The 19,767-nt window shown below is 38.8% G+C and overlaps 7 protein-coding genes and 1 non-coding gene across 9 annotated transcripts; 4 read left to right on the forward strand and 4 right to left on the reverse strand.

The window, feature by feature from the left end:
* Positions 1–397: 397 nt before the first annotated feature.
* Positions 398–5,914, reverse strand: LOC108116954. 2 transcript variants are annotated; one of them, XM_017229109.2, is made up of 2 exons: positions 5,759–5,914; positions 398–1,239 (listed from the first exon to the last, which is right to left on the reverse strand). In XM_017229109.2, the coding sequence occupies exon 2, from the start codon at positions 1,215–1,217 to the stop codon at positions 462–464; it is 756 nt and encodes a 251-aa protein (XP_017084598.1). In that variant the 5' UTR covers positions 1,218–1,239; positions 5,759–5,914; the 3' UTR covers positions 398–461. The 2 variants fall into 2 exon arrangements, with proteins under 2 accessions (XP_017084598.1, XP_017084599.1); XM_017229110.2 differs by lacking the exon at positions 5,759–5,914 and adding an exon at positions 2,735–2,861.
* Trnai-aau lies at positions 1,793–1,866 on the reverse strand. The gene has a single exon. It is a non-coding gene; the product is annotated as a tRNA-Ile (tRNA).
* On the forward strand, positions 3,722–8,249 carry LOC108116953 (mitochondrial dicarboxylate carrier). Its single transcript, XM_017229107.2, is given in 4 exon segments — positions 3,722–4,037; positions 6,458–6,881; positions 7,205–7,481; positions 7,484–8,249. Coding segments are annotated over 3 exon segments (846 nt in total). The 5' UTR covers positions 3,722–4,037; positions 6,458–6,480; the 3' UTR covers positions 7,652–8,249.
* Positions 8,250–8,986: 737 nt separating this feature from the next.
* Positions 8,987–9,643, forward strand: LOC108116846. The gene is made up of 2 exons (XM_017228901.2): positions 8,987–9,266; positions 9,328–9,643. The coding sequence occupies exons 1-2, from the start codon at positions 9,036–9,038 to the stop codon at positions 9,637–9,639; spliced, it is 543 nt and encodes a 180-aa protein (XP_017084390.2). The 5' UTR covers positions 8,987–9,035; the 3' UTR covers positions 9,640–9,643.
* Positions 9,644–10,477: 834 nt separating this feature from the next.
* Positions 10,478–11,279, forward strand: LOC108116828. The gene is made up of 2 exons (XM_017228879.2): positions 10,478–10,774; positions 10,891–11,279. The coding sequence occupies exons 1-2, from the start codon at positions 10,544–10,546 to the stop codon at positions 11,200–11,202; spliced, it is 543 nt and encodes a 180-aa protein (XP_017084368.2). The 5' UTR covers positions 10,478–10,543; the 3' UTR covers positions 11,203–11,279.
* Positions 11,253–12,546, reverse strand: LOC108116827 (lipase 3). Its single transcript, XM_017228878.2, has 3 exons — positions 12,463–12,546; positions 11,689–12,408; positions 11,253–11,633 (listed from the first exon to the last, which is right to left on the reverse strand). Exons 1-3 carry the CDS (start codon positions 12,544–12,546, stop codon positions 11,253–11,255), a joined length of 1,185 nt encoding a protein of 394 aa, XP_017084367.1.
* An 847-nt stretch (positions 12,547–13,393) lies between these two features.
* On the forward strand, positions 13,394–13,884 carry LOC108116975. The gene is made up of 2 exons (XM_017229135.2): positions 13,394–13,526; positions 13,653–13,884. The coding sequence occupies exons 1-2, from the start codon at positions 13,432–13,434 to the stop codon at positions 13,864–13,866; spliced, it is 309 nt and encodes a 102-aa protein (XP_017084624.1). The 5' UTR covers positions 13,394–13,431; the 3' UTR covers positions 13,867–13,884.
* Positions 13,885–13,897: 13 nt separating this feature from the next.
* LOC108116973 (mucin-5AC) lies at positions 13,898–18,849 on the reverse strand. Its single transcript, XM_017229133.2, is given in 9 exon segments — positions 13,898–14,879; positions 14,957–15,086; positions 15,143–15,234; positions 15,296–15,626; positions 16,992–17,120; positions 17,500–17,886; positions 18,006–18,391; positions 18,761–18,818; positions 18,820–18,849. Coding segments are annotated over 9 exon segments (1,662 nt in total). The 3' UTR covers positions 13,898–14,760.
* Positions 18,850–19,767: the final 918 nt, after the last annotated feature.

Raw genomic sequence — 19,767 nt, forward strand, 5'->3', positions numbered from 1 at the left:
TTGCTTGCTTTTATTGTCGGCGACGTCGTTTAGCGTTTATGTGGGCCTACGAGTTGGGGCCAAAAACTTTTCTGGCGCTGACTTGGGTTACCGCCGCCTCAAATCATTTATACTGGCTCCTTATTGATCGTGACCAGACATAAATTCATCAATATTTCGACTCGAAGGATGACGTCAACAGATGCTACCAGATAAAACATGGACAAAGGCAATTAGATTGAATGGCGCATTGGCTATTGAGGGAAGATGACTCTTTGGCTCTAACCAATACCAGTTCATCCTTTAAATATACAAAATATTTCTTAAACCTTGAATTATTTCTTATCTTACAAACATATTTTCTGAGTATAACAGATGCCGTTAAATTCCTACGAAAAATGAAACCTTTGACTGGCAATTCTCAGAATATACAAAAAATGGCTTTATTAAAATTCATATAATTATTAGAGTTCTCTCCACCTCTACACCTTCACCCCAATTTCGCCCGGTGTAAAGACCTTGACATTGCGATCGTTGACCTTATAGAGAACCTCCTTACGCGTCTCCTCGCACGCATAGCTGCCCACGTCCAAAACCCGTTCGATTAAGAGCTTGCCATCGACCTCGCGGAACACACCGCTCTTCAAACGCAAAACCTGGATGCGAACCTGACCGAGCTTGGCCACATTGTTATCCGTTAGCTGGTAGATGTCGCTGTTGCTGAGCTTGGTGATCACCGTCAGGTTTTCCCGCTCCTTGGCAAGGGCAGCCAGATCTTGGCAGAACTGCTGGACCTGCAACTTGCTCGCTCCCAGATTGAACAATATGGACAAATTATCAATCAAAACAGTGTAAGAATTTCGACTGGCATAATTGCTCTCCACCTGGGCACGAATGTCATCCATAAGCTGCTCAGTTAATGTCTGACCCTCGGAACTACGCAGCCACTTGGAGGCCAAACCCTCGCCGGCCATGTCGCTCAGAACATCGATAACAGCCAGGGTTTTACCCTGGAAAATGTTGGTGTTGTAGCCCAATCTCATGCCAGCATTGAAGTAATGTTGATAGTGATGCTGCAGGCAGACCAGTAGGGTTCCAGCGTTCGAGATGCGTAATCTCTGACCCAAGATGCAGCTGATCAGGAAGCTGCCATCCACATTGGACTCCTCGCTAATGTGCACGAATCCTGGCAGTTTCTGCTCATTGAGTCCACAGGCTAGCAGCACTGAGGTGGCCATTATTTCGTCTGGGCGTGCGAATCTAAAATAGCATGAAAAAGAACAACCATGAGTCAATTTGTAAATGTCATCTGCGGAGTTCAATTAATTAAGTGCGCAGTATTTTTGTTCGTTTTTTTTTTTGTTGCTAGCACGGGTCACGTGGGGACCAAACCGATGAGGTTAAAAACACTTGAGCGGGGCCAACAACTTGAAATTTATTGGCCAAAAATTGTGGAGGGAAAATGAATAAGAAGGGTATTTCCATCTTGTCACTTCATCATTGCTGTCAGCGGCACACGTGGCTACCATTCAAGAAATTGTACTTAATATACAAAAAAGTAAATATACCGAGCTATAATAAATTGTAAAGTATTAATAAAAAGTGAAAAATAAATGCACGTTTTGCTTTTGCTAAGGCTATCTTTGCTTAACATCTTGTAAAAGAATAATTTCTAACTTGCGTTTAATATTATTCATCATATTTTAGGTGCTAAAATACTGTAGATATTCAATAATTGAATTAATACAAAGATTTAAAGGAAAACCTCTTACTACAAAATCAAAATTAAGTGAAAAATAAAAAAAAATTATTCTGGCCCATGAGGGGATCGAACCCGCGACCTTCGCGTTATTAGCACGACGCTCTAACCAACTGAGCTAATGGGCCGTTGTTTCAAGTCCCGACAAATGCCCACTTAAGCCCCAAAGCTCTTAGGATTCCCCAACGTGAAAAGGAAAAGCTTTCTAAAGAAGCTTTCCTAGGTTATTTTTGAAAAACAATTGCTTCGCAGTTCTTTTCCACAGTATTTAATCAAAATTTAACACTAGGGATAAAGTTGCTAAAATAGCTGGGAGATACTAAAAGCGTTAATGGCGGGACATGCTAGAAAAACGTGCACAAAATATTTAAATAAGGTTTAAGCATGCTGTTAATAATAGTTGGTAAAAATATTTGCCTTTTCATTCTCGTTATAATTCCTTATCACGACAATATCCCGGACCAAGATTACAGGCTAAGCAACAGATTTTCCGCTTAGAAGCGCTAACTATTTGCAGTACAGACAAACAGAAAACATTCTAATTAAACCTTGACTCCGAAGTGCATTACACAAAACGACTTAAAAGAAATCGAGCTGTGTTTGTAATGCCCATAGAAACTATTTAATTAGGCATAAAATTAAAATGTTATGACAATTAGATGACTGAAAGGCAGTCTCATGATTAATGTGTTTTGGCGGGCACACGCCTGGATTTTCTTGCAATTACATAAATGTTTGACAAGTGGAAAAATTGAGTCATTTCCACATGGCATTTTCATGATCACACCATAATGACCGAATGGAAAATGAGATAGTGAATGGGTTTACCAGCTATTCCTGGTAATATATTACAAAAGCTCACGATTACACCGTAATAGCCATGTATTATGAGTTCTTATGTGAAACGATACCATCATCATAACACACACACACTCACACACCCCCAAAGTTTGGAGAGCCAACGCGTTGCGTTGTCAATAAAAAAAAAGCTCTCACCACTTTTGTTTGATGTTGACTCTCGATTCGATCAGTGTAGTGTACCGCTTGTCGTACCGCTTTCTCTCGCTCTCTCACTCTCTCGCAGTGTCGCCCTGCTGACCGCCAACCACCGACTAACTAACCACGTCGATCCCGCTCCGACATCGGGAATTCGAATCCCCAGATCCCGGTGACTGTCCCAGTACCAGAACACTTCCGACATGCTCGCCTTGACCGCGCGATAAATCGGACCTGAGTCAAATCCAGAGCGCACGAGGGACACTCGAAAAAAATATTTACATTTTCTGAATATTGAATTCAAGAACGTTTGGAGAAAGTCATATTGTAGTTTCTTTCTAAATATTATTTTAGTACTTAAGTACTTTTTTATACCATTTACACTCAAAGCTATAACAAAATTTGATATTGGAAATATTAGCTTATATAATTATTTAAGTTTTGTTAATGTGGGTATTCTAATTAACATTTTAACCCATCATATATTGCATATTTTTCTAAATTGTATGAATTTTTATTAAGTTATTATATACACACTATAATGTGCGATTATATCCGATTTATGTGTCAGCTACTTAAAAACTTAAAAACATTTAAGTTACTGATTGACAGGTTGAGTACTTTAAACTAAATTGTGATTGACAGATAATTGTTTTTGAACAAATATTTAAATGCATGGCTGTGAAAGCAAGTTCATAAAATTCAGTACTTATTGATCTTTAAAGATTGTTTGTAATTTATATGGATAAATAATAAAAAAGAGGAAAATATCTATTAGCGAACGTTTTAGTAGAGGTTTTATAAAACTTTGCCAACCATACTCCAACCACAACTCCATGATTTATTAACTTTAACCCTTAAAAATGTTTATAAAATATATAGGTAGAAATATTATTGAGTTTCTAGGTTTGCTTTCAGCTCTCTATTTTTTCTAGTGTAGTGGTTGACTGTTGCCGGCTGTTGTGTGGGATATGGCGCGCTGCTGTTGGCGGCGATCAGTCCGCTTTCGGTGCTCAAGCATTGCGTTTCGTTCGCCTCCAGCAGCAGCTAACATACCCCTGACCAATCCCATTTCCCGAAACCCAGACCAGACCAGTTTGTGTGACCAGCGATGACGTACTGAGGTCTCTCGATCTCTCCTCTCTCTCTCACTGTCTGCTTGGTTCTCCCTCTCTCTATCGCGCTCTCCTGGTGTGCCAAAATACAAATTATAAACTTATTAAATAGTTTTCTTTGCGGAAAGAAGACAACAAAAAGCCATCAACACCAGGAAAAGCAGAGGCAGCAGCGTTTCTTGTTCAAGGTAAATACGCCATCAGCTGTGGCCGCTTTTCCACATGTACATTTTTTTTATGTTTTATTAGCAATTTAGCAATTGCAATTGCAATTGCAGTGTCAGTTTATTTGTTATTCAATTTGCAAGGCAAACATGCGGCTTCGAAATGGGCAAACACCCGTAGAGATAGTGTTTCAGACGGATTAGTGAATTATCATGCGATGTTTCGCGCCCCGAAAGGTTATAGAACGATCGGAAAAGTTTAGTTTTGTCCCCCCAAAAAAATCAGCTGTTTTGAAGTAGTAAAATCCATTATCAGCTTGACTTTTTTGGGGGCTCGATTAAGAGCGAAAACAACTTTTAAGAATACCAAAAACTGATCATGTGATATTTGTTATTAATTCGACTTTGACCATTGCCACTCATTTTTATATTCAGATAAAATTCAGTCAAAAAAAAAAACGAAAATAAAACAAAACAAGAAGAGAATGGCGGCTTATTCTCTGCATATAATTTATGAAGCAATCGATGCACGTGTATGTTCCCAAAACAAAAATAGTAATTGAATAAATAAATAAAAGCGGATGGGCCGGGAAAAACAGAAATACAGAATCTAACACATGCTGGCAATAATGTTGTGTACCGGGATTTCAATCGATGATAAAAATGTTATCTATCTATAAACACGACCCGGTTACCGGGTCCAACTAAAGGTTGATAAGGCAGGGACATCAAACGGGTCTATAAAGATTGTTACTCCCGGGTTTCGGGTTCATAAATAGCAGCAAAAAAAATTAGAAAAAACAATTTGTCGATATGGATACCAACTGAACACACACATATATTATAGCTGAAGATAATGTGCCCTTGAATTTGGTTTAAGCCAAAGTAAACTACTACTTTAACAATGGGTTAAACATAAAGAGGTTGAGACTCGAATTATACGAGGTAGTACCTCAAGAAGTTTGGATAAATATGTACAGATAACTCTATTTAAACAATCTTTTGTTTGCCTGAATATTCATCAAAAAACATAAAATTCTATAAAATGATCAAAATGAACATCTTTATTTTGTATCACTATTGAATTATTTGTAATAAATTTAATAGACATACGAATTGTAAATCTCTGTTGTTTTATATGATCACATTACTTTTATTTTTATTTAACTAAAATCGGAAAACTATATATCCTCCTATATAACCATGATCAGCAGGACAAACTTGACATAAGAACGTTGGTATTAGCCACCAAATTACAGTCTACCTGATTCTAACCAATTTTGATACGAATTTATCGTAGAATGAATACTCAGTCCTGAATAATTTAATATTTTAGCTGAATAGCTTTTAGCTGAAATAGTTTTTAGCCCATTAGTTAGCCAAAATTGTTTATCAAGAACCTAAAAATTACGTATAAAAACAAATCACTTGAACTCTTCGATAGGGCCATTTTGCAAAGTAGAGTATAGACAACAGATAAGCCAAAATTTTGCAGCCCTTCCTCTCCACTTTTGTTCCCATTCTGATGGCCTGCATTTATAGATTTTTTATCTCAGTCCAAATATAAAACCATGACCGATGTTAGTAGCAAACTTTGTCAAATGTGCAATTCCAAAATGTAAACAACGTTTGCGACGATCAAAAACAAATTAAAATAGCCAAATCGCAAATTGAATGACGCTGCCCGGCAATGGCGACTTGTTGCGCAAGTTTGTGGGCGCCCAAATATCGGGTCAATTACTTACTCGTGGATATAGTGGGCTGGCGAATATTAAAAACTCTTCACTGCTGCCTGGGAAAACACTTTTTCTGTTTAGTTTACGAAACAAATATACAAATTTGACATGAAAAACATGTTGTAGGTACTAGTATGACCATAATTAGCAACGATCAGATGTTTTCCAGGGCTGGCAATGCAAAACGGGTGCTGTAAAACGCAGAACAAATGGTGTTACAGTTAACAGAATGTTAAATGCATAGTAACGGCTGTACATTCAAGTTTTGATTTGACTTTTAAAATTCATTGTTTTCTATTTAGTTAATAAACTAGTTTTTTAACTATAAATGTTTTTAGTTTACTTTTACTTTAATTAATTTATAAATCGAAATGTCCTTATGGACAGTTAAATATTTCCCTTTCGTAAGAACCCTATGATAAATATTTTGGGCTACGCCCTCAGATAACAGTTACCACTTTTTGCCAAAGCTTTCAAGCTAAGCTTTCGCGCAACCGCCCAGCTGTTATCGCAGTGTTTGTGGGTCCTTAAATTCCGCCAGTTCCTTATACATCAGCCCACCGGCATGACATAACACAACCAACCCACTGAAAATGCCGCCCCTCAAAAGGGATTATATTTAGGCGCCGTACCAAACTTTTATACATAGGTATAGGAAAGATATCCAATTAAGAGTTTGAATAAAATATAATTTTTATCGACTTTCAGTTGATCGAACAGTCGACCATAAAATGGCCAAACAAGAGAGGAAATCGAAGTGGTTCTTCGGCGGATTGGCGAGCGTTGGAGCCGCAATGGTTACCCACCCACTCGACCTCATCAAGGTCACGCTGCAGACGCAACAAGGACACCTGTCGGTGGCCCAGTTGATCCCGAAACTAGCCCGTGAACAGGGAATATTGGTTTTCTACAACGGCCTCTCCGCCTCGATGCTCCGACAAATGACCTATTCCACGGCACGATTTGGGGTCTACGAAGTTGGAAAGGACTACGTCAGGACGGACACCTTCTCCGGCAAGGTGGCCCTGGCTGGACTATCGGGCCTCGTCGGTGGAATCGTGGGAACTCCAGCGGACATGGTCAACGTGCGGATGCAGAACGACGTAAAATTGCCCAAGGAACAGCGACGCAAGTGGGTTTTTAACCTTTAAACAGATTTACGAAACTTTCCATTTGGGTATTTCCTATTTGTATAATAGTTTACACTATAAAGCAATCAACCAATTTTTAATTTTTATTTATGTTTTTATAACACGCGATTATTGAATATGAGTAGAATTTACAAATCACGCGATTGATTAATTTATTCAGTTAATGATATGAATTTGAAGTGCAGCTCGTTACTAACCACAATCTAGTTAGTTTAAAAATAATTTAGCAAATTACTCTTTCGAAAATTTGTATTTCTGCAACCTTAAAAACAATACTTAAATCTTCGATTTTCTTAAATTTCAGCTATAAGAACGCCTTCGATGGACTGTTCAGGGTGTATCGGCAGGAGGGATTCGCGCGACTCTTCTCTGGCGCCACCACAGCGACTGCCCGTGGAATCCTGATGACCATCGGCCAGATTGCTTTCTATGACCAGACGAAGATCTACCTGTTGGCAACACCTTATTTCCAAGACAACCTGGTAACGCACTTCACCGCCTCTCTGGTCGCTGGAACGATAGCCACCACTCTGACCCAACCGTTGGATGTACTAAAAACGAGATCAATGAACGCGAAACCCGGGGAGAATATGCTGGACTTTGGGATGTGGTCAAGCATACGGCCAAATTGGGACCTCTTGGTTTCTTCAAGGGCTATGTACCGGCCTTTGTGCGTTTGGGTCCTCATACGATCATCACGTTTGTGTTCTTGGAGCAACTGCGTCTGAACTTTGGCACCAAACAAAGCTAGCCGGGATCCTGAACTTGATTCGACAAATAGGCAATAATTCTCCCATGGCTGGCTGGCAGATTCCCTTGAGCAATGCTAACATTCCAGCTGCAATTCGTTCACTACAGTATCGAACATAACTTAAGTATAGACAGTTCCAATTGTTAACCAAGATGCTTTTATGATAGCAAAATATTTGTTGTTAAGCCTTTCATGACCGTCTATATCCCGAAACATGTTTGCTTTACCTACAGGACTTGATACATTTTTAAACATATTTTTCCTTATTTGCTTACAATTCGTCATGAATATTAATTTATAGTTGAAATATATACTTTAGATTTTTGGTAATTCGTTGCTTATAAAACTACTTTTTCACAAAGGACTAAAATATTTTTTCCGGAACCTGAACAAACTTTCGGTTATTATAAAAATAAGGGCATGAAAGGTCTAAGTTAAGCTCGATCGTACTTCATCGTCATTGCCGTTAGCCGCTGTTAGCAATTAACTATAATCTGAGCATTTGCTTGTTGTTGCTTTATGTGTTAAGACTGCCATGCAATAATTTAATAAAAACAAACGCAAAAAAGTATTTTGTTTTGAGCAGTAGTTATCAAATCTTACCTTAACAAATGGTTCTAAAAAAGAATTATTAAAATATTAACTATTTCGTTGGGCTAAAATTATCATACATGGTAACTTATCATCAGTGCCGTGATGTTACCAATTAAATATAACTCCTTATCAATGGCTGACCATCAGCTTGATGTAGTTGAAAAGCAGTGAAAAGCGTCATGCAAAAATTACAACAAAATCAAACGAATTTTAACCTGATATCAATTTTAGTTTTTACGGCAATTTGATTGTTGGGTCTCTCCGGTCTAGATACTTATAAGCCCTCGGAATTGATGATTAATAATTGAGCATCTTTCCCCAGAGCCGTTTTTTTTTGATTCAAAGGAGCATCTGTTGGTGCTAGGAGTTATTTTACTGACCACTAATCTTCTAGCGGTTAAAGCAGAAAAGGTATGGTCTCGAAAGATTGAAGATACCAATTATTTGGAGAGTCTCGTAGTTATCGACCAACCCCAATAATAGAGTTAGACTTAAGAATCGCAAATCCATTTAAGACCTCGTCGTACCTGGCCTCAGTGCCGTGCTATTAGCAGTTAAATATATTTCATCACCAAAGCTTAGCTGATTGTAGTTCTATTGGTTAAAACCGTCAACAATTATACAAAACGAAATCAAACAGATTTTATCCCGATATTAATTACACCACGTACGGCAATGCCCTGATAATTTCCGGTACATGCTATAATGGGATTTGTGGACCACGTCCAGTTCAGAAACTTATAAGCCCTCGGAATCAGTTGATTGAAACTCAGCCCTCAAAGCCGTTAAAATGGGTTTCTCTTCTGGCTCAGCTCAGCATTTTGTGGTGGTGCTGGGAATCATTTTACTGACCACCAATCCTTTGGTTCAAGCAAGAGAGCTAAGACTTCGCAAGTTTGAGAAGAGGAACGAGGATACCGAGTATCTGGAATGCCTAGTAGGTGTCGCCAGGTCCGAGATAAACTTATTGGAAGTTTATGGAGAACTCAAACTTCATCATCATATCGACAACGATTGGACGGCATGGATAAATACTTACTTACTTAAATATATAATATTTATAATATATCATCCCTTTACAGATTGAATTTATTATTTTACGAGCCGACGAAAGCGATGGCGAATACGACAGTTTACTTCAGATTGAATTGCCAGTGTGTGACTTTATGGAGAGCTACTATAAAATATTCTACGAACAAATCAAGGATTACTCGAATGCTCCGGAACCAGGCACATGCCCCTTACCGAAGGGGAAGTATCGCTTAAGGGACTATCCGTTAAACGTTCATCTGCTAAAGAAATTTATTGCTCCTGGTCACTATCGTCTTAAGTATAAACTAAAAAAAGATGACTCCCCAAAATTATATTATAGGATGGAAATAAAGTTAGACTAAAGAATCCCCAATTGTTTTTGTCTGTTCCATTAATTTCGGATTTAAAAAAACCTATTCGTTGGATATCATCTGGTTCAAGACCTCGTCGTACACATATTATATTTCCTGGTTTAGTGCCGTGCTGTTGGCAATTAAATATTATACATCACCAATGGCCTGGCCGTTACACGTAGAGTAAAAGGGTATATTGTATTCGTTGAAAAGTATGTGTTGGTCCCAAAGTTGGGATTAAGCATACAGATTCCTGAGGTGCCCACGCAGCGCAAGTTTATTTCACTATCCTGCCATGTCCATAAATCACGAGAACCTAAAATCGGTGATATCTCTGGAGCACTAAGAGCTAGAAGGTCGGTGGTGGATTATCCGCCCAGGAACCACTATTTCGGACACCAAGCCCAAAAAATGGGTTCCGCTTTTTTAGGAACGCTGAGATCTCGATAACTATAATTGATAGAAAATTAGGATTAAGCATGCAGTTTCCAATGATGCCACAACAGCTTAATTTTACTGCATCTGGCCACTCATAATCTATCGCCGACAAAACGAGGAAAACCAAAAAAGACCTCGGAAACTCTAAAAATGACTTAACCATCACTTATTAAACAGCTTTTTCTGACAAAAGGTGGCGCTGCGTTTTTAAATTGAAAAAGGCAGTAACGGGTATCTTATTGTCGCAGCCCTCAACAAAAGCCTCTCCTCTTGTTATATTTTTGGTTAAATCAGTCAACAATTAAATAAAACAAAATAAAACGGATTTTATCCCGTTACTAATTATACCATTTACGGCAAAAACATGAACATTTCCGGTAGGTGTTATAGTTTGATCTGTTAGGGGGTCCCCAGTCCAGATACATATAAGCCCTCGGCATCAGGTAATTTAGCATCAGTCATCAAAGCCGTTCAAATGGGTTTCTCTTCTGCTTCAGCTCAGCATTTTGTGGTGGTGCTGGGAATCATTCTACTGACCACCAATCCTTGGGTCCAAGCAGGAAAGCTAAAGATTAGCCAGTTTGAGAAGAGGATCGAGGACACCGATTATGTGGATAGCCTAGTAACTATCGCCGAGGCCGAGACAAATGTGTTGGATGTTAGCGGACAACTCAAACTTCATCATCACGTCGACAACGATTGGACGGTATGGAATATATATTTACATATTATTTTTATCCCTTACAAATTGAATTTATTTACACATATCTGATGTATTTTATGATATGTATGATAAATAAATATCAATATTTCTCCCTACAGATTGAATTTATTGTCTTACGAGCCGACGAAAGCGATGGCGAATACGACAATATACTTAAGATTGAATTGCCAGTTTGCGACTTTATGGAGAGCTACTATAAAATATTCTACGAAAAAATCAAGGATTACTCGAATGCTCCGGAACCCGGAACCTGCCCCCTGCCGAAGGGGAAGTATCGCTTGAGGGACTATCCGTTGAACGTTCATCTGTTAAAGAAATTTATGGCTCCTGGTCACTATCGTATTAAGTATAAACTTAACAAAGACGACTCCCCAAAATTATATTACAGGATGGAAATGGAGATAGACTAAAGAATCGTGCTCTTTTCTTGTATGTTCCATTTATTGTGGTAGAAATAAACCTATTCGTAGGATATCATCTGCTTTAAGACCTCGTCGTACACGTATTTCCTAGCCTCAGTGCCCCAAATGAAATCCAAATGAGCCCACTTCTCGAAGGGAACCAGATAATCCAGAGCCATGTTGGGCAGTTCATCTCTCAACTTGCGAACATCACTCACGTCACACATCCAGTCATTGGCTCCATAGTACAATAGAACAGGTGCCTTGGCATTCTTTAGCTTGTAATCCGGAGGGAAGTAGCTGCCGTACTCATAGGGGTTTCGCAGAACAGTGTAATCAAATTTACGGAACTTGCCGGAGTTGTATTCCTGGCAGAAGTGAAGGTTTTGGTTTACAGAGGCGCCCGCCGGAGAAGTGGCTTTGATATGTTCCAACAGAGCCTATATAATTTCAATATATAAGAAATGATTCTAGCAATAATATGTAAATACTCACATAGTCCAATTGCTCGGAATCGTAGCCTCCAATTAGGAAAATCTCATTGGCGCACATATCAGCATAGGGTGAAGTTGCCTGGCACATCTCAATGCCCATATCCTGCTTGAATTTGTTGCTCGGCATGAACTCCATGGATCCACAGAGCTCGACGATGGCATTGGGTTGACCCAGTATGGGTGCAAAGGCTCGGGTCATCGGGCTCTTCATGTTGCCCATGTAAGCGGCGGGTCCGAGGAGATGGGCGGACTTGATCTTGTCATTGTACTCGGGTCTTTCGGATACCATTACCAAATAGACCGTGGTTCCCTGGGAGTGACCCACATATTGCACCTTCTGCTGACCAGTCTCCGCCAGAACATAATCAATCATAGCCGGCACATCGTACATTCCAATCTCATTCCAGCTGAAATTCCAGAAGATTTGCCAGTATGTTGGCCAGAACTTGTGAGCCTTGGAATAAGTGTTGCCTCGGGCATTGCCCATCCACACATCATAACCAGCATCAGCCAGCATATAAGCCAAGGATCTCTCCGGACCCATAAGCACCCAATCGGAAGAAGAGCTCAGCATTCCGTGCATGAGGAAGGCCACTGGGCGATTTTCTGAATCACCAGTTTTGGGTGAGTATGGGATTCGGTGCATGGTCAGAATGTAGCTGTCACTAGTGGTCACCACGTGGCGCTCCATCGGATAGCCATCGTCCTCAATCCGTTCACCCTAAAAAATAAGGTTTAAAGTGTATTGAAAAGATATGATATTATTTATACTAACGCAATCGGAAATTGGACGCGTACCGGCCAAAACCAGGCCCAAACCGAACAGTAAAATTGTTAGCTTTAACGTTCCTCCTTTCATAGCTCTTACTATGTTCCTAATGGTGTGGGATTTTAGCTTTTATAGTCTTTTGACCCATTATCTGTCTTTTGATAGTCCCCCGCAATCAGATTTATTGGCTAGAACGTTCGAAGACCCCCAAGAAATCAGTGAAATATATATGGGATATAGATACACCTGGCCTAATCAGCTTCTTGCTATGATAGCAATCGCCCAAATTTACAATCTAAGGAACCCCCAGCAAACCTTTTGATTTCTTTATCGCTTTTCAATTATTTTGTTACCTACTAAGCATACAGGGAGAAAAGGGATATTCCATTTTGATAGCTTATGAGTCTCTTTACTGTGGTTTAAACCTTCTTAGTCAATTTTTCATCCCATTTAATAACTAGAGGAAATAAATTTCAAAAACGTTTAAAATAAACAAGACTTAATATATTTGTAACCATCTAAGTAAATAAGAAATAGCCAGGGTATCTTGAAGTCCTTTCCATTCAATAAGCCAAATCATTCTTACTAATATTTTCAAATACGTAGTTTATAAAAGATAACTTTTAAAGATAGAAAGTGCGATTGCAAATGAAAACAATAAAATGACTGAAATCATACAAGCAACATGTTGCTGCAACAATTATCTATCAATATTGTCTTGTTAGCTAGTTAGCTCCTCTTCATAGCCCTGTCATTAAATCAGGCCGAGTGTAATATCGATTTATAGAAGTCACATATGATTGGTCTGACGGCTGGTCTATAATACACGTATCTTTTTAGACGGCTGCCCATGACGACGAGGCCACAACATTACCAAGTTAAGTCCAAATGGATATGCCCATATCACACTTATGACAGTTTAAGCCATAATTCAGTCTCGAGTGGAGCTAATCTTTAAGGGAGCGAATTTCCAAAATGAAGCACCAACAAGTTACAGTGGACTATTGGACCATGTTCAAGACATCCGGAATGTGCCTGCTTTTGGCCATTTGTGGATTTGTACTTCTCAAGTATGTATATAATTTATAGTTAAGATCAAGAAAACTTATTTTGCAGGTGAAAATATACCAAAATGAAATGATAATGTTAGATAATTCCCTGACAAGCTATATTATTTTACATATTATATTTCTTAGAATGGTGCAGACTGCTTTCTGGTTACCGGGTCACCTGAAGAAAAACCAGCAGCGTCTTGAGGATCTGGCCAAGCTATATGCCAAGGATATGAACGAAGACGAACGGGCCGAGATTGAGAAACTCTTCAATAGCAAGGAGCCATTGACAGAGGAAAACATTAACAAGCTGCTGGACAAGCCAGAATCATCATCTGTGCCCAAGAAGGAGCAATAGTCACAAGAATACATATTTAACATATTTTATATATATATATATAATTATTTATTGATGTATATTGAGTGTATAATCGATAATTTGTTGATACAGGTTTCTAGTTCTTATTTGCATATCGTATATGTAACTCGCAACACAATCAATCATTTAACCAATCCATCAATAATGCAATAATGCAATGCTCAATTATTCGGGGGAGAACATATAATATATGGTAGAGTAATAACTATTTACGACATTCGCTTCGTCTGTGGAGCGTTTATAACCATATTAGCTACTGATATAGACGGACTCAGAGCCCATTCCTGCTTCAATCGGTCGTCCCATGGCGGCCCATCGATTTTGCCAACCAAAGCGACCTCTCTTTAACCTCAACCTCTCAATGTATCTAACTAACAAACTCATATCAAATATAAGCAAGTGTGCCAATTCGTATGCATACAGTGGACATAGTACATACACATAATAGATAGTCTATTTTTTTAATTTTTAAAAGCTCAAAGGGGCGCAAGTCTCTCTCATCAGTTTTGGTTCGGTTACTTTTATTTATATATTTTTTTGATTTTCTTATCGTACCGTAAGTGTAAATGGTTCGTTCTCTGAATCTTGCATCTTGCATTCTGCACCTTGCACTTGCATCTGATCAGAAAATATCACGAGAGTATTTTGCTATATTACACGTAGGCTAATCCGTTAACCAAAGTGAAAAATGCCAATAGATCGGGTGAACTTAGGGCCATATTATGAATTCAAGTTCCGAGAGAGCGCCTCCCCAGAGTAGCGCCGATCAGTGGATATATGCCATTTAGCTGATGCGGATTATGCGTGTTAACATATATATATATATATATAGGGACTTGTTTTAATCTGAGATAGCCGTCCAATATATTATCTCTATTGGCTGGGTGTATGCATTGGAAGCCTGTAAAATGGGTTGGCCAGATTAACCCGCGCCGCCGGCAGCAACTCTGGATGTTCGGTCAGAGTGTCCGACAATGCACTGAGCAGCACTTCTAAAATTAATCAAAGAAATTTATAAATTAATTTATTTTTAAGAATTCAAAGATATATCTCTCTTCCCCATACTTACTTAAAACTTTCTTCTGCAAGTCAATGGGTATAACACCCATGTTGCCCTCGCGTTCCAGAAACTCGGTAAGCTTTTGCAGCTCCATTTGAGCCTCATCGGAACCATGTGATAGCGATTGGGCAAACATTACCTAAAAGTTAAATGCAATAAAAACTAAATTTTGGTAGTTTTAGTTAAGTAAATTACCTTTGCCAGCTTGTAGAGGATCTCCTCTAGGGAGTACTCATTATACAAGTACTCCACAATCTTAGCCCGTCCTTCGTCATAGTCATTTAAATCTAAGGATTTCAATCATTTTATTTTATATGATATATATATTATGTAATATCATCTTCCCACCTTGCTGTGCCTCGCTGTCCAAAACTTTTAGTTTATTCCAGAAGGTGAAGCTATCGAAGCTCTTCGCGGGCAAGACTCCTGAACCTCTTTCGTTTCCTGATACGAAACCGGATTCGTGGACTTCGGGAAATGGCTTTTCTGTGGTTGTACTTGTAGTTGTTGTTGTAGTTGTGGTGGATGTAGTTGGAGGCGTGGTAATAGGGGGGCTGTGGCGCTTTAGCTGATTCTGGCGAACCTCCTCAGGAAAAATTCGATTGGCGTAGGATCGCTGCAAGAACTCGATTCCCAGCCGAATGTCTTGCAGGAACTTCAAAGCGCTCTCTCGGGTGATCTACAAAAGCAAATAAAGCGTATAGTTATTTATTAATTCCAATTATATTATATAATATAAATAATACATAACGAAAATCTAAGCGTAGCTAAGTTCTGAAAGAACTTTATTTAACAAAGCCATTTTACTGTTCCCACCATGAATCTTGTCCAATATCACCTATCATCTCTGATTTGTAAAACATATCAGCGTTTTTGTTTATAGTAATAAAATACTTCCAACGCCTAATCTTAGTAGCCCTTAAACTGAACCACTAAACCGTCACAGGCAAACCGGTTGCCTAAAAATAAAACAATATTGCTCATAGCAATTTCATATGGATCTTGTAGTATTTCTATTACTACCTTTAACTAATCTCAAACGTAAACATAGGAAAAATACGAATATAAACAATAGAATTACTAACACCATTGGCATCATGAAGAATGTAAATGACAAGGCAGAAAGAGAAGAGAAGGAGAGAAAGACTACACAAAAATAGCGTAATATTTCCAGTCATGAATGAAATTCTGAAGTCTGATATTTAAAAGTATTTAATAATAAAAGTATACTATTCTATTAGTAATTACACCAAAATATTGGAATATTTCTAACTCTTATAAAGCTTGAATAAATGTCCGATAAGACAATGCAATGAAAAATAATCTAATCGCTGAATGTTTGCCCCGTGAGAGTTGTTTTGGCCAGCGGAATATAAAAGCTTTGGCTTTAACAGTGCCAAATCAGTTCGCTACCAACAACCAAACAGAGAAGTTCTCTGAGGCAAAACGAAAAAACAGCTTATTAACAAAAATAATAAAAAATAAAATGGTAAAAAATCCGACAAATATGGAAGCTCCACAAGAAAATCGCAAATTTGGAAAGTTCCACTGTGGCCATCATCAGGAGAAGCACCATGAACATCATGGTCACCATGGACATCATGGACACCATGGACATCATGGTCATCATTGGCACTTTGGACATCCTTGGAGTCATCATGGAAATCATCACCACCATCATCGTGGACCACCGTTTGGCTGCCACCACCACCACCAGCACGGACCTCCTCAATATTTTGGACCTCCGATCATGAAGTCCCACGGATTCAGTCAATTTTATTACAAGGCAATGAAAGACTAAATATAATAATGAAACTTGACCAAGAAATCTAGGCAGACGCGAAAAACCTTTTATGTCAACAGACCACAAACAAAAAACGCAAAACTGAAAATCGGCCCCTTGCCTATTAGTCAGCTGATGTGATCTCTTCTTGAGAAAAATTCTTATAACAAAATATAAAAAAATTAAAAAATTTTAAAAACAAATTCAAATAAACTGTTTTACTTCATTTTAATGGAATTATTAAAATTTGGTCTAACTTACCACCTTTCCCTCTACCAGTTCCTCTACAGCTTTCACCACAGCTGTCTCATCTCCAGTCCAGAAAATATATTGTGCCATGTCAAAGGAAGAGTACTGACCATTGGGACTTCGCAGCAAGCTATTGGCTGTCTGAAAAATTTAAAAACAAAAGTCTTTCTAATAACATTGACTAATAAGTCTTAAAAATAATGAGTATATATGAAGAAAGTACTAATTTAAATTAAAGTTATAAACAATTTGTTTTCGATTTTGCCATGTGAGTAAAAAATTTTAGTTTGCCAATTTTCTGAGAACCACAGTTTTTGTTGCAATTCGTTCTAAAAGAATTTGATTTTCATGTTTAAACAATGTCTAAAATTTTAATTTTTCCATGATATAACCAGTCCATTGCCAATAAAAAAAACTTATTTTTAGAATTTCTGAGTGTCCAATCATTGAATTTTCTTTTTATCGACCAATTAATCAGTCCGAATGTTTGGATGAGTTATCAGTAATTAGTTATAAGAACCTTGGCCGTGATCTTAGGCGAACTGGATCTTCGCTCCGTGGTTCGGGCCACCACATCAAAGACGATGTCCCCAATAGTCTCCTTATTCGATTCGTGGTGATTCTGCTTGGTTTTTGGGGGATTCAGGGCAGTCAATTCAGTTTCGGCCACTTCGCCTATGGGATCCTCCGCCTCAACTGGTTCGCCAGCCACGTCTGGAGCTTTTTCCGTATCCGTATTCTCTGATTCTTTATCCACCTGTTCGGCAGGTGCCTGGGAATCAGCTTCTGGCTCGGCTTCAGCTGCTGGCGCTGCCGTCGTAGTCGTTGTAGTTGTGGTTGTGGTCGTGGTCGTTGGTAGTACCTCTGGATTTTGGCCAAAAGCTAGACGAGCCGCCCCGTAAAATGCCTGTTGATTTTTGGGTGGTTTCGTAGATATACACTTGGATTTGGCAAAAAAGGAGTTTTGGAGTTTACCAAGCGGTCTAAAGAGGGATTTTGGCTGGGATTTTGGGTTGATTCACTTACCTTGGCATGGGCCGTCGGTTCCACTACAGTTTTGATCTGTGTCTTCGGCTCTTCCAGCTGTGATCGCTCACCCTCCTCCTTGGATGTCGCCGTAGTGGTGGTGGCCGAAGTGCTTGTGGTTGTAGTGGTCGAAATAAGAGGCGTGGCCACTTCCAACTGTCGTTCCAAATCGGGAAGGATATTTGCATTTGAATTGGAATTAGGTTCCGGAGCAGCAGCCACATCCTCGACGCTTTCCTTGGTGGTTGTAGTGGTACGGGCGGTACTGCCGTCGTGCTGCCTCTTGGCCACCACCGCTCCCGGTTCATTTCGCAGCTGGTCCAGCTCACTCACATCGTCTTCGATTTGGGGGAAAGTCGAATCACTGTTGCTTCGCTTGGAAGGATCTGATTTGGGAAATGGTAAATTATTATTGTGGGTTTTTCTTTTAAGCTATGTGGTGAATTATCCATTATCCTATTAATTATCTATAAATATAAATGACACATTTAATATGCGCATCAGATAAAGTGCAAAACTGAATAATAATCCTTTTGCATCAGAATTTAAAACACTCTTAATAAAAACTAACAAAACAAGAACGGAACTTTTAACTAAATCGCATAATTTATCTTATGACTCTGCAAGGGTATTAAAACTTCGACTAATTCTGTTTTGCTTAAAATCAAGTTCGTTGCAGAATGCAAATTAGCTTTTAGAGAGTCAGAGAGGAAGGGAAACAATAGAGGTTGCGAAAAGAAGAAGGCGGTACTCACTGTAGATGTAGGGCAATAAAGCCGGATATGCCTGGGCCATGCAGATGGTGGCCAAAAAAGAGGATGGCCCAAAGATTCCTCGCAGCCATGTTGTTTAAGCCCGAAGTACTGAAAGTGACACAAGACGTAATTCATTTGATTAGCAGCCAAGATTCGATTACACCAAAAAGCCCACACACCAACACAAGCCTAAAAAGGAAACCGAAAAAGGAAGTGCAAAAACAAGCACAAACAACATGGACACACACAAATACAGAGAGAGGAATAAAGCACGCACATACATACATATGCAAATCACGCTAAAAATAACACAAGAAATCGATAACACAACAACAAAAGCAGGCACAGTAAAGCAGTGGAAAATAATAAAAACGCCAAGAAGCAGGCAACACAAAATAGCACGCCAACTTTGCGAATACGGACCACACACACACATGTCTATCTATATATATAGGATATGGACTCAAGTGTAAATTGAGTAAATTGGCCGCATGAGCGAATTATCGATGCATTCGGGGAACACTTAAGCACGTTTGGGAATCCATCGAATTAAAGGGCCACCGGAAAATAACTCAAGTATCTGCACTTGCCACTTTCACGCACACATTAACACTCACACAAAGCTATGCACTATTGGGAAAGTTCCAAAAAAAACTGTAATAACTTTTCCTATACTATAAAAATCACGACTTCAAAAATTGACAAAACTTGTGAGACTAGGAACTTAGTTTTACCTTTTAGATTTCTAGATTGTAAGAAATAGAAAACGCGTCTGCCGCGCTTGAGGAAAGAAAGTGTTCTAAGTCAAATACCGTTTGAAATCGGTGCCCACATAACCAAAAGCTCTCTCCTGTTTTTGCTCTCTTTGTCTTGCTTAAAAAAGCTGTCAGAGCTCGTCTCTTAAAGAGAGGAATCGGACCTTGTTTACCGTTATTATTTCGAATTTCTTTATTTTGAAAGTAGACTTAAAAAACAACTTAAAAACAAAATTTTCAGTAATCAATTAA

Source organism: Drosophila eugracilis, unplaced genomic scaffold (assembly GCF_018153835.1).
Source record: "Drosophila eugracilis isolate 14026-0451.02 unplaced genomic scaffold, ASM1815383v1 contig_415, whole genome shotgun sequence".
Lineage (NCBI taxonomy): Eukaryota > Metazoa > Arthropoda > Insecta > Diptera > Drosophilidae > Drosophila > Drosophila eugracilis.

Bases quoted from the DNA above. Each gene is read 5' to 3' on its own strand.
- LOC108116828 (XM_017228879.2), top strand. From the start codon at position 10,544: ATGGGTTTCTCTTCTGCTTCAGCTCAGCATTTTGTGGTGGTGCTGGGA. The intron at 10,775-10,890 runs GTATGGAATATA...TTCTCCCTACAG, and splicing joins ACGTCGACAACGATTGGACG to ATTGAATTTATTGTCTTACG.
- LOC108116827 (XM_017228878.2), bottom strand. From the start codon at position 12,546: ATGAAAGGAGGAACGTTAAAGCTAACAATTTTACTGTTCGGTTTGGGC. The intron at 12,409-12,462 runs GTTAGTATAAAT...CTTATTTTTTAG, and splicing joins CGCGTCCAATTTCCGATTGC to GGTGAACGGATTGAGGACGA. The intron at 11,634-11,688 runs GTGAGTATTTAC...GAAATTATATAG, and splicing joins ATTCCGAGCAATTGGACTAT to GCTCTGTTGGAACATATCAA.
- LOC108116846 (XM_017228901.2), top strand. From the start codon at position 9,036: ATGGGTTTCTCTTCTGGCTCAGCTCAGCATTTTGTGGTGGTGCTGGGA. The intron at 9,267-9,327 runs GCATGGATAAAT...ATCCCTTTACAG, and splicing joins ATATCGACAACGATTGGACG to ATTGAATTTATTATTTTACG.
- LOC108116954 (XM_017229109.2), bottom strand. From the start codon at position 1,217: ATGGCCACCTCAGTGCTGCTAGCCTGTGGACTCAATGAGCAGAAACTG.
- LOC108116975 (XM_017229135.2), top strand. From the start codon at position 13,432: ATGAAGCACCAACAAGTTACAGTGGACTATTGGACCATGTTCAAGACA. The intron at 13,527-13,652 runs GTATGTATATAA...TATATTTCTTAG, and splicing joins TGTGGATTTGTACTTCTCAA to AATGGTGCAGACTGCTTTCT.